At 34.9% G+C, this 13,591-nt stretch overlaps 1 protein-coding gene and 2 pseudogenes across 2 annotated transcripts; 1 reads left to right on the plus strand and 2 right to left on the minus strand.

Annotated features, from left to right (window-relative positions):
• The first annotated feature begins 144 nt into the window (after positions 1-144).
• LOC141700396 (uncharacterized) lies at positions 145-548 on the plus strand (annotated as a pseudogene).
• Positions 549-1,327: 779 nt separating this feature from the next.
• On the minus strand, positions 1,328-4,955 carry LOC141700394 (uncharacterized). Of its 2 annotated transcripts, XM_074504178.1 has the most exons (7): positions 4,807-4,955; positions 4,600-4,667; positions 3,814-4,079; positions 2,687-2,777; positions 2,435-2,545; positions 1,744-1,810; positions 1,328-1,655 (listed from the first exon to the last, which is right to left on the minus strand). In XM_074504178.1, exons 2-7 carry the CDS (start codon positions 4,602-4,604, stop codon positions 1,602-1,604), a joined length of 594 nt encoding a protein of 197 aa, XP_074360279.1. In that variant the 5' UTR covers positions 4,605-4,667; positions 4,807-4,955; the 3' UTR covers positions 1,328-1,601. The 2 variants fall into 2 exon arrangements, with proteins under 2 accessions (XP_074360279.1, XP_074360280.1); XM_074504179.1 differs by lacking the exon at positions 2,435-2,545 and having other exon boundaries at positions 4,807-4,954.
• A 284-nt stretch (positions 4,956-5,239) lies between these two features.
• LOC141700395 (phospholipase D alpha 1-like) lies at positions 5,240-9,686 on the minus strand (annotated as a pseudogene).
• Positions 9,687-13,591: the final 3,905 nt, after the last annotated feature.

A 13,591-nucleotide genomic window follows, 5' to 3' on the forward strand; every position in this document is an offset into this window, starting at 1 on the left:
AAATCAACATCCAAGTGGTGCTTCAAAACGAAGATATCGTAACTAAACTACTAAAATTTTAATTTTAACTCATCTATGTTACTTCTATTTTATTTTTCATCTAAGTTACTTGTATTTTGTATATGAAAAAGCTATTTTTAAAAGACGACCCAAAATATCAAAAAAGGGTTCAAATTCGATCATGTATAGCATATTCTTAAAGATTGTGAAAAATTCTCCACCCCAAACATAACACTTGAACACCACGTATTTAATGTCCAAGTTCAACCGATGATATTGTTCCAAATTTATTTGCATTTGACATTAATTCAAGTGACGAGGAAATTGGTGCTACATCGATTGTTCTTCCCATGAGAGTCAAAAAAGCAAAAGCAAAACGAAAACTCGGTGAAGGCATTTCTAAATTTATTGAACAAAATAATATTTTTGTCGAATTAATTAAAAAAAAGAATCAAGAGTCAGAACGAAAATTATCTCTCGCGGAATATAAAGAGGAAAATAAAATTTTGTTGAAAGATTTCAACTCTATATTTGATCACTTGAATTAATTTGTATTGAACAGGCCGGATTACGAAAAAAAGGCTCAACAACAAAGATCAACTTCTTAAAATCGAGGCTCGGAAGATAAAGATCGAGGATCACAAAATGATCATAATTATAATCAATATTATGATTTTCTTGGAGGATCAAGAAATAATTTATTTGATTAAATCAATGTTTAAGTTCATATTATGCTTTTGTATAAATTGTATTTGCAATTAATTTTTATCAAGTGTAATCTTCATTTTATGTTTAATGTATTATTAATTTGAATTAAAACAATTCATGGTATTTAATATATTTTTGTTAAATAAAATATATATATAAGTGAAAATTAATAAATATAATTAAAAATTATTTAATGTATATATAGATAACATTTAATCAACAAATTAACGAATATATAAAATATAAAAATTTAATATTTTATTATTAAAAAGATTTAGGTCGGTGAATAATATTGGTCTAAATTTAGGCCGGTACCATTTACTGGCCTAAATTTACCGGATAATAAGTTATTGAGTAAATTTAAATTGAAATTGGTCCAAATTTAAGTTAACATGCGACCCTTGGAGAGGGCCTGAATGAACAAATTTTCCAATGGTACGAACCACACAATTATGTTTGTATCTGTTTTACTAAAAATATGTACTCCTGTTCATTTAATAAGATATTTAAGTTGGCTCACACTTCACAGCATTATTGCTTTTTCATTTTAATATACAATATCTTTCTGTATATATTATTAGTTTCAGCTCTACAAGATATTCTCGAAAAAATTACAAAATGGTATTAAACATAAGCTTCTCACCAGGCATTTATAAAGTAAACTTAAAAGAAACTAATGGCCAAAAGCAACACACTGGGTACCTGAATTATTTGAAACCTTCTGTCCTTTATTACAAAAGATCAATTACCGGAGGAACAGAAGCACCGAAAAACATAATAACAAACCCCTCTATATTACAATTGATAAACACTGCCTACACAACCTGAATTTCAAGTTCAAGGTAGAGCGTATATTTACTAATTCTACAAAAAACCTCAATACTTGTGCTTTTTCAATCGTACATTCCATCTTGCTCCCAGATGTCGACAAGAAAATCTACCATCTCCTGTTTAGGTGAAGTGGAAAAATAGCAGTCAGGCAATGGATTACAATGCCAATATCTCAAAATGTCTGTGCAATTAGAAGAGACTCACAGCAAGAGGAATGGGCTTGGTAAAACGCTTGTTACTTGTAAGCAAACTCTCATAAGTTGAACTCCAACTGCAAAGAAAAACAGTGCTGGAATACTTAAATATGAAGTGTCAACACAGTGTTTTAAAAGATATTCAAATCATTAGTAGCCAATGCCTACTTCATAATCACCGAGTCGAACTCTTGGAGCAAGTTATTAACATTTTTAACAATCAGTTCGGACAATGTCTGACATGTTCTAAGATGACTAACATATAACATCTATGATCAATATTTACAAATCAATGAGATGTGATTAATTATTTATTTGAAAGAGCAAAAAATGTCGTTATATGCAGCCGTTTCGTAAATCCCTAGAAACTTTAAGGTCCTAAAATAGTAGGTGGTGAGGAAGTAACTAGTATATTAGCACTTCCACAGCAAGAACTGTTAGTTTTTTTAACACACCCTGTTTAAACAGCGTGAAAAAGCAAGCATACAGAATATAAGCCGTTGCAATATACTGCCGTTACAAGATCTAGCCGATCGTTTACAACTTTTCTTTCAGTCCAGTCAAAAAATTGATTTGCTAGTTTGGAAAGAAGAAAACCGTGCAGATAAAAAAAGAGGTAAAAGACTCGAAGGTCTTGCATTTATAAAAGTATATGTAGTAGTATGTACACACATTAGAGTCAGGTAATCAAAAATAATTACCCAAAAATTGTAAAGATAATCCCAAAGAATGCTGAAAAGCAACTGCTAATGTAAAGTATAAGGAACAGCAAACAATTGGAACTAGAAGGGGACCAAGAGGTACTACGTGAACTGCAAAATAGATATTCATAAAATTGAGGAATTGATGTTACACAAGGGATAGCTTGCATCAACTAAAGGTAATATAATGCTTTATAATAGATCTCTAGGTCATGATTGCTTGACCGAAAAATAAAAGAATGACAAAATTACCTTAATCTGGGTTCGTGAATCTGTGTTCCCCGGTTTTCAGATTTCTTATTTCCTACCCACTGCTGCCTTGACTGGTTCCAAAGAAGAAGACCTAGAGCAAAATGTAACACGGTCAACCAACAATCAACACTCAGCCACAAGCTTGTATTTCGGTTATTCAAAGGACACAAATATAATAAACTTTGTACAATAGGATTTAGCTGAAAAAGGTTACATTTAATTTTTTTTACGTGTTGTATATAATGCACAAGTGTGAATGAAAAAAAAAACAATCAAACCATGTGTTTTTATTTGCATAAAAAAAAAATAAGTAGTTAAGAAATATCTATAAACATGCTTGCTAAAACAAATTTGTTGCCAAAAAATAAATTATTTATATATTTCATATATTTAGAATATATTACTCCCTCCGTCCCTCCCAAATGTTTACATTTGGTGGGGGGCGCGGAGTTTAAGAAAAATGATAAAATAGTGGAGGAAAGTTAAAAAAGTGAGTAAAGTAGTGGGACCGATTAATATTATATGTATAAAGTGGGTATAGTGGAGAGAAGTAGTGGATGTAGTTATTTTAAAAATTATAAAACTTTACCATTTTTGGAAAGTTTTGAAATGTAATAATTGAAAGGGACATCTAAAAAGGAAAGTGTAAACAAATGGGAGGGACTGAGGGAGTATTTTTTATTGGATGCTGATACTTCCAAATTCCAATCAGTGTCAATGGTCCAAGTCATGTTTCTTATATCATAGAAAGATATAGTTAATAATGCGCAAAAAACGGCAGCTTTTTACCCGCCGAACTTGCAAATTCTAGCGAAGCATGAGTAATTGCACGTCACTCGCAACACTGGGGCAACCGATAAAATACCACTTGAAAAGACTAAATTCAACCCCTCATATACGAACAAAACTTCAGCACAATCAGAGAAGCACACAAAAAATATGAAGCACACAACTTGGTATGCAACTTCAATTTAATATAGGTAAAAATAAATTCAATTTGCACATTACCCTTTATTTTTTCTTTTTACGAAGTACTCAGACATTTTAATGAAGTATAGCTAGCCAAAAATAATGATACTGCAAGCATTAGAGTAATTAATAGGTATAAAGAAGTATGAACAACTTGCCATGATTTACGAATTCAGAAGGATTGTTTCCATTTCCAGAGCCGCCAACTTCCCGGGTTTGATTCGATGTGCTGACGATTGAGTAGCTTCCTCCTGATTGGGCAGCACTGTTTTTCTTATCAAATGTGCTACCATTCCACAGATTGTCTGACATACTGGAGTTTCTTACTGTCCTGGAAGGGGATCCACGTTTGTTTAGTGGCTCACCAATTGAGGAAGTCACTTTGCGGTTATTATCGCATCGAATACAAGCACTGTTGACTGTCCTGTTGCCAATGACAAGTTTATAAGAAATGAACTCATACAAGAAATAGAGGCACTGATTTCCTTACGCAGCCAGTGGTACTCAAAAGTTCAAAAATACAATTTAAAATCATTATTAAACATAAATTAAAACAACTCTGATCCCACTTGAACTGCAATTTGCGGATTATATTTGAATCTTATTAAAGATTTCTAATTTTTGACCTCCAGCAATAACTTCTCTGATTACGCCCATAATACAAACCGACAATGCAAAGGAGGATTAGGATCACCCATACCCCGAGATGAACTAAAATTGTAAACAATAAAACTGCCAAGTGAGTTTTTAAGATTTTTTATTTATTTATCAACATAGATGATTAATATAGAAAAGAAAAATAGGGTTTATTTCAAATGATAAATGTGTTAATCAAGAAAATGACAAATGCGTACATGTAAACGGGCATTTAAAAAAGAAAATATTGATATGGTATAGGAATAGGATATGATGATATTAACAAATAATAATAGAGGAAAATTTACCCCATTGATGAGACCTGCAAATGGTCTGGAGAATTGATCGATTTCAGGAAGGACTAATCAGATTATCCCTGGAAATCGTAAAATAATTAAAGTTGAGAGAGAGAGAGAGAGAGAGGAAGGAGAGAGAGAGGGAGGGAGGGACAGAGCGAGAGCAAGAGAGCGAGAGAGCGAGCGAGAGAGAGAGAGAGAGAGAGAGAGGGATGATACCGGGAGAGAATGGTAAGAGGGAGCTTCTCTCTCTTCCCTGGCCTCCCTGAAAATCGATCTCTTCTTCAACACAAATTCCCTCCTTTCTTCTCCCTTATATTCACTGCATTTACCCTCCGCAATGTGGTTTATATATCACTTCTGTTGGAGAAGGGGGCCATGCCTCACAACTCAACGTACGAACGACGCCGTTTTCAATCATTTAATCTCAAATTCTTTTTTAGAGTATAACTTTTTTTTTGTTGTAATTTCACACTTTTATTCGGTCTTAATATTCATTTTACTCAAAACAGTATTAAACTTCTTTAAAAGGGTAATTTTGAAATATAATTTACCAGATAGCTTAAACATAACAAATTAACACACACAGAGGCTAAAAACACAACCAGCGTCAAGCCATCACAAATTTGAAAGTACACACACACATATAATGTCATCAAATAAGCTAAAAAGCAAACATAAAATATTCATCAGTTTAACTGGAGCACTAGTAGATGATACAACCATAAGGCACACTAAGCAACCTTTTAACAGCTAATCAGAAAACACAAACATGCCAAATCTTAATAAGACGCCTATGCGCATCTTAGCAGAAGAAGATTCCTGCGGATTAACTGACATAGGAGGTAGAGTTAACGGGGATATTACTTATAATTACATGATATTCTACTGAACTGAACTAATCATGTCGTGAGAATGGGAGGCAAGTAATCAGATTTAACACCAAGAACACGTGCTCTAGTGTCCGGGAAAAACTCCATGCCTGGAAGCTCTGTGACCTTCCCATCACTAGTAACACCAATGGGGTATCTGAGCAAGTGTCCAGGCAAGTCATTTTCCAGAGTTTCACTTGCGTAGAGATCCCAGTATTTATCTGCTACCGTATTCAGCTTCTGGATACAACCAACACTTTCTGGATGCTGGAAGGTGTCATCAAGCATTCCCAGGTGCTCGTACCATAACGACATCCTGAATCCATGAATTTGACCCCTTGCTGGCTGTCTGGTTGCTAGATGATATGGTTGATAGGCTCCCATAGCTATCTCAGAATCCTTACCGCCATCCATTGATCTCTGATTGATATTGGCAGACCCAACAATTATGTACTCATCATCAACTGCAAAAAAGAAAAGAAAAACGTATATCTTAATTTTCTGTCGAACTATTAAACACATAAGAAATCAGTTCAAGTATACAAGACATTAGAGCCTCTGCTTACCTATCATCATCTTGGCATGCACATAGATCATAAAGCGACGGGCCTCTTGGGCTCTACTATAATCTGTATTTGGATCTGGCTGTTGTGAAGGTTCATACTCTCCACTCCTCTTCACCTCACGATTGCCAAGACAGAAAAATGTCAAATAATTTCTAGGGTCCTCCTCGATTCCGTTAGCCTGGAGAGCCTGAACAATATCCTTATACATCATCTCCATCGTCCTTCTTTGCCAGTCCAGAATGGCTTGAACTGATGCACTCTCTGGTAGCCCTTCAGGCCACATTGGGACCACAACATAAACAGTGAACCTCTCTCCAGCCTCGATCTTACTGACAATCTTTAGTGATAGCTCCTTCGGTATCAGATGCAAAGCATTGACATCCGCATCGATTATATCCTCTGAGTTCCAGCCAAAAGAACTTCCAAGAAAATACTGATTTTCAATATAAATGAAATTTTTTGCCCGTCGAATAGCATGAATATAAGCATCCTGAATACTTCGATCAATTATATTATCCTTTCCACTGATTAGACCTACTCTGGCTGCTGCTTCCGGTGTATCAGGAAATCCAAAAGCAGCTCCACCATCAATGGATCTGAATAATTGAACATTCCATGTCTCATTGTCATCGGGAAATGTCACTGCTGATGGTGGGATGATGACATTCTCGAGCTCTCTCAAGTTAACAAGTATATTTTGTCCACCTTGCTTTGTCCATCTCTGCTCAAAATTAAACAAAACATCCCAAGCAATTGGACCTTCAAGACGGGAGTGAATATCATGCCAAGGCTCCCTGGGTCCACCTTTAGAGATTGCAGCACCTACGAAGTTAGGTTGGTGGAAATCATCATGATGTGCAGTATCCAACGTCCTAAAAAGTGAATGAAAAGGAGTATCATATCTCCCATCACATAAATCAATGCCACCAACAAAACTCACAACTCTTCTTTTCTCTGATCCTTTGTTAGGCATCTCACTGTCCACAACGACTATCTTCTGGTGATGAGTGAACATGGTGGCAATAGTTAAACCTTGTATTCTGCTCCCACCATCATCAGGATTACGAGGACATAGAATACAATGTACGTTAGTGCCTTGAAAGTACAGTTCAGTTTCTTGATCATGTGTGGCCATTAATCCGTCTTTCTTAAGCAGACCCACAGAGGTTCTGTCATCCCAGACAAGCAAAAGAACCTTAACGCCTTCATCTGCCTTTTTCTTAAGCAACTCGCCGAGCATTATGTCTCCTCCTGGCTTTGGTCTCCTCGAGTCCCTTATTAAGGCGAACTCAGTATATACAGACCAGCCAGTAATATAAATAAAGTGTTTTGCGTTGGTAATTGCATCAAAGATATCCTCCCAACATCTATGGGCCTCATAAAACTTTCCTCCAGAGAGAGGAATCTTAGGCACAAAATTGTCGGGAACATGTGCATCTTGGTACAAAGAAACTCGACAACCTTGTCTTTGAGAGCAGAAAGTGTAAGGAACTCCTGGAAACTTGGAGCTTTTGATTCCGTGGGCCCAGTTACGATCTTGAGTAACGTCAAAAAATTGTAGCTTTACATGGATCTTGGAACCCTTACTGATAGGTTTTTTGTTTTATCCAAGATACTAACCCATCTATCCACTTCCTCCCCTTCCAAAAGATCATGAACTGGCACGTATGCTCTTCCGATCAAAGTTGCACCAATAGGATTGTTATCCTTGACAGTGAATATAACATTGGACGCAAAATGACCGCAATAGATATGAAATGATTCATACCACTTTGGGCTGTTCGGTTCATTTTGTATCATTCTGGTACGCCCAACTCTAGCCTTCTCCAGATCAATAGTTGCGTAGATTTTAGGAGTTCCTTTTCCGAAGCCAACAGTCTCCTCAATGTTTGCCCTAAACTACAAATTAAATTTAATGGAATAACAAACAGTGTTAGAAAATTAATAAATGCCATAATGTACGGTTGAAGTTGAGAGGATGATATAGCAATGACATATACCAGAATGGAATTCATACTTAGCAAGCTCCGCTAAAAACATACTAGGTAACATAGTCAAGAGGGGATATAGTAATGACATGTAACAGAATAAGAATTCATATTTAGCAAGCTCCAACACTTTGTGGTTTAAATTTAAGGGGCTTCAGATGAATGAGCAAGTGAATGACATACACGGGTCGTCATATAATACCCGTAAAAAATAATTAATTACTACTCCCTCTGTCCCACTCAATTATTAACATTTGGGTGGGGCATGGAGAATTAAAATATTCGTTGGATTTAGTATAATCCAAAAAGACACTATATACAGAGACCCGTTAATTTGAGATTGGATTTTTTATTAGCCCAGATGTGTCCTGCTTGGTTTATTAGCCCATTTGGTTTGTGCTTTGGACCTAGGTACTTAATATAATCTTAGCTATAATTACTGCTTCTGTTTAAATAGGCCAAAAACATGTAAAATATTCAAAACGTTGCGGAGTTTAACATTTAGACAGGCATTTATGTTGGACGCTTCCAGACGAGTCCGGGTTACAAAGGTTATTAACAATTTGACCCTTAAAGTAGTGCCAGTTTACACATAAAAACTTGGAATAAAATTTTCGTATATCCTAACTCCATTTTCTGTCAAATGTATATCCCAGTCCTAAATTACTAAGTGTTCGAGAAGACATATTGGGCCTTTTTTGAGTTTGTAAAGTCTTTTTTGAGTGATACAACATCAACCGAGCTTATACACAAGTATTTTCCATTAAAAACTATTCATAACTTAAATATATTAAAAGTACATGTCCATAATTTTTAAGTTTTATGGAGTAAGGGGGGGGTGTTTAAATTGTTCTAAATGGTGCCACCCACAAATCAATTCTCATTAATTTCAAAGGTCTTTGGCTTTTAGAACTGAAAAGAAAATAATAAAAAACAGACGCCACGAGAAGGCTCTTTTACAAATTTTGACATTTTTTTTTTGCTGAAATAAGGGTCGGTATATTATTTGAAGCGCCTAATAGGACATCTCTAGAAAGAGATCTGAGGGTTTAAGTCCACCGGAGTCAGGGGTGTGTGCATTATATAATTTGCAATCGAAATCGAGGTGAATGAAAATGTTAATAAGCCTAAGAAGTATAAGAGATTCAGCAGATAAAGTAATAAAGAAATAAACCTTGCCCAAAAGACCGCCAGTGAGTCCAGCACTGAGGTGATCAACCTCATAGATGGTGACATGAAGAGTTCCATGAAGCAGTCTTTGTGCCATTTCTTACCTGCATCACATTTAAGATCAAAATCAAAGACAGGCACATTCAGACATATTATAGCTTATCCTAAATTAAGGATTAAGGAAACACCTTAAAAATTGATCAAAGATAAAAGTACGAAACGAATTGAATTGAATTTAATTAGATGACAGTAACAGATCACCCAAGAATCTTTATTAAAGGGAAATGAGAGAACAAACAAGTTAAGAATCAACCTGAGATCTAAAACGTCAAGGGTAAGGTCAACAGTGAAGCGGCCCACCTTTTTTGCTGCTTCTGTAATAAAACAGCTCTGTCCAAGTGAGGACTGTGTGTATTCGAGTTCAACCCGTTTACGCACTACAAATTATCTACCAACAACTTTGTTTTCAATGGAGCAATTCTCAAGTATTCTTCTCTTCCGGTGGTACTGGCATGTAACCAATATTTATAATATAATTATTTATATCATAATTAAATAATTTGTGTAAAATATAATAATTGTTTTTATAAAAGATATTATTATACAATATTATATTGTATTGAATATCTGTAATTGAAATTATTGATGTAAATATAATATTATGTTATTGACTTATACAAATTGTAGATAATTAAAATATTAAATTCAAAATATCATTATATCATTTATATTGAATCTTACGATTTTCATTTAGTTGTTTTCAAAAATTTAACGATCGTATGACACATCTATATGATCATATCTCTACTTATTAATAGTCGAAATTATTGAAAATTTTGATTTAGATTTTCGGTCACTTCATTAATAATATTAAAAATTTTATTAAACGTACTATTTTTCTAATTTTGTTTACGAGTTTACTATATTTGAAATTTTTGCAATAATACTTTGTCTTGTCGACAACTTATAGTTCTCTGTGAATTTTGACTTCAATATCTCTGAGTTCTCTAGTGGACTTTGACTTATCGATAACTCAGAGTTCTCTAATGAATATATAAACTTGTCGATAACTCTGAGTCCTCTAGTGAAGAATGAAGCTTGTCGATATCTCCAACCTTCATGTCTTCTTCACTTGTCGATATACTCTCTGAGTTTCTCTAGTAAGTTTTCCTGACTTCTCGATAAGTCATTTGGAGTTCTCGAATGACTTCTCTATAACACTAAATCTGTGACTTGTAAAGATCTTGACTTAGAGTATTTTTTATCAAACAAATTATTCAACTCCAAGCTTCTTCAAAATTCTTCTGAGGCATGATCTTCTTAATCTTCTTCCAGATAGAATCCTTAGGCTTCATACTGTTTCAGAAAAAAGACTCAAGTCTGCTTCTTTGCATTTTTACAGACTCTATCAAGTATTAGTACAAACTAAGATAACAGTACAACTTACTTAGGGTTGAAAAATATGACTTAGTCTTGTTGAGATACAGGCATGTCTTGCACAACAATCTCTCCCAATTGGTGAGAAGATTGCTTAAAACACATTCATGCCTGTTAATAAGACTAACCCCAAGCTTAATAGATTATGAAAGATAACAGTTCATTATTCTCCTTAGATCAGATGTCCATTTAGCTTTGCTTCACACTTTGATCAGGAACACTAATGATATTGTTGTCTTCAGTAATCCATCATCACTTATATATTACAATCTCCCCCAACTTGTTCATTATTAAATTATGCACAAGTTCTGATTGATGATGTCAAAACTCTAACTAGATGCAGAAGTCAATCTCCCCAGTGCATTTAGATCTACTCTTCTCTCCCCCTATCAAGAAGAGAGTATTATTGTCTGGCAACATCCAACAGCTGTTTTTGCATTTAGATATATTCTCCCCCTTTTTGACATTATCTCTAGGTGGAAAGATACAGCTAGATGCACGTTGTTCAAGCTTTTGTCATTGTCCATTTAAAAAAATATCTGCAGCTTCAAGCTTCAGTGATTTCTATAGTGATGAATTCAACAGGTAGAATAGGAGACTTTACTTAGACCTGCGGAGAAAGTTTTCCAGTAACAAAAGTCCTAAAATCTTTGTTCTTTTAATAAGTAGTCTCACTACTTCTCACTATACTAGTCCCATGACTTTTAAGAGTCAGAGTTTCCTCACAAGGATTACTAAATCCAGACAATCATCTACCTCTCCTTTTGCCAGGAAGGATCCTGCCCCTCTTATTTTCTGTTTTTCTCTCTCAATCTTTTCTCTCATACTCACATGAAAGGATCAAATGTTATTTGACCTACATAAATAAGAGGTGGCTGAGAAGATTTATCTGCGATCATATGATTAGGGGTGATCCATATAGGTCTAATCATACTCATTTCACCAGAAGAGTGAGTATACATTTCATACCTTGTGAGATTCTGAAGAATCAGTTGATTGATTTAACATTAATATGTAGCTCCATCTTTCATTAGTTTCAACTGTTCTCACAGTGTTGTCAGTGATTCTGCCTTCATCACAATTTTGAGGTAATGGTTCTTGTGTGGCTGGAGATTCAAGAGTTGTTGTATGACTTTGACATTCAGGTTCTTGTGTACTCTACTCCAATGTCTGAATTTTGAGCTTCTGTTAACACTATTTGTTGTGCAGTTGTGTCATGTTTATCAAGAGATTCTTTCTTGTCTGCTATACTATGTGAAGTATAGGTTCTTGTGGAACATAGATCAGGAAATAATGGTGTTGATATGCCCCATTAAGACATAAGTTCTTGTGGGCATAATCTAGGAAGTGAAAATCTTTTGATAGTATCATCTATATGTCCAAGAGTAATCTCCTTTACTCTCTTTTAGCTTTGCTGTTGTAGGAACTTCTGACAGTTTTTCTTAGCAAATCTTCCTTAAGTCTGACATGACAGGGTTGATGAGCTTCTGTAAAGACCAGTATTAGACAAAGTTCTGGTACTTTCTTTGAAGATGAATCAGAATAGCCTTTATAAGCGTCTTGGACAGGAAAGGTTGTTCTATTCATGTATCAGTTCTTATTTAGTAAGCACAAGTATTCCCTTCATGAATTCTGAAGGTTTTAGATAAGCATGAGGATCTTGTCTTATTACATCCTTCTTTTCTCAAACAACAAAATAAATGAAGAACATTTTGTGAGGTTTCTGTCCTTTTGTAAAATAGGTTCCTTTCTAGAGTCACCTGAGTGGGATTGTGTTTAAGTTTGTGTTTGTGTTGCTGTGCCTGGGTGAACTGCACTTTGGTTGTGAAGGATGTATTATCTGCAGCTTCGCACAAATGCCTGTTGAGTGATGCATGGATCTCATAAATCTTGTAATTAACAAGTTTCTTGCAATTATAGGAAAATTCAGAGATTTTGCAAAAAATTGATTTTCAAAGATGTTTACATATAAAAGTTAAGGAATTTAAACCAAAATCAAGAATGATTTTGTGTAATATTCTACTTTACTTATCCGTTGATATGTCTCATGCATCAGTTGAAACCAAATGTGTTATCCCTGCTTTGAGTGATTTGTCTGAGTTTCCAGTTGCTGTCATGAAGAGATTGTATTTAACCTGTACTGCATTAAACATATGTAACTTTATGATGTTTAGTTTGACATATACAGTGTAAGATTTTCAGTTGCATGCAGTATTACAGGAAAGATGATAATCAGTTAAATTATAAATACATAGCAAACAAGACACAAACAGCTTTGAAATAGAGAAGATGAAAGATTTTTATTAATATAGAAATAGAGTACAGGATGATTTGGATTCCAACAATTAAACTATAATCTAACTACTCTAGTTTCTGCTTCGATCCTCCTTGCTCTGTGTTGGTACGCTCTCGACATGGAGTGTGCAAGAGAGATGATTCTCTCTTGCAGCTCCAGAGCAGCAAGGCGTTCCCGCTCAGCCTCCAAAGCACGTCTCTCCTGTTCGAACGAGACTTCACCCTTGAAAAATAGAAAATTTATTTGATCATCCTCAGAAAGTTCTTCAAAAACTTCAATGGGAACATCCAAGACTGCAGACTATCCCTCTGATGCGGACAAGAAGCCCAACAGGGTCATAGATGAAGGGCTGGAAGATAAACGCCATTGTTTATCTTGTAGAATACAGGAGCAGCCATTTGAGAGTTTTGAACAAGATGAGGGTTTGGAGTTAGGATGTTTGTTGAGAGAAAAAGTAGTGATGACTAATGAAGAGAGAAGGATTTGAATTTATAGAAGGGGAAAAGAAACCAAGAGACACTTGAGTTGCCCGGTTAATAAGTGTTATAATCACACAAACATATTTTACGCGTACCTAGGCAGTTAAAAGTGACTTGCCTTTCTAGATTAACTATTCCCCATGCAAGTACTCAAGAACACTTACATAAAAAGTAACCCTTCCTAGCAGCAAAAGAT

Source organism: Apium graveolens, unplaced genomic scaffold (genome assembly GCF_009905375.1).
Source record: "Apium graveolens cultivar Ventura unplaced genomic scaffold, ASM990537v1 ctg2290, whole genome shotgun sequence".
NCBI lineage: Eukaryota > Viridiplantae > Streptophyta > Magnoliopsida > Apiales > Apiaceae > Apium > Apium graveolens.

Bases quoted from the DNA above. Each gene is read 5' to 3' on its own strand.
- LOC141700394 (XM_074504178.1), bottom strand. The intron at 2,778-3,813 runs GCAAGTTGTTCA...ATTTTGCTCTAG, and splicing joins TTCTGAATTCGTAAATCATG to GTCTTCTTCTTTGGAACCAG. The intron at 1,811-2,434 runs GTAATTATTTTT...TTTTCTTTGCAG, and splicing joins ATTATCTTTACAATTTTTGG to TTGGAGTTCAACTTATGAGA.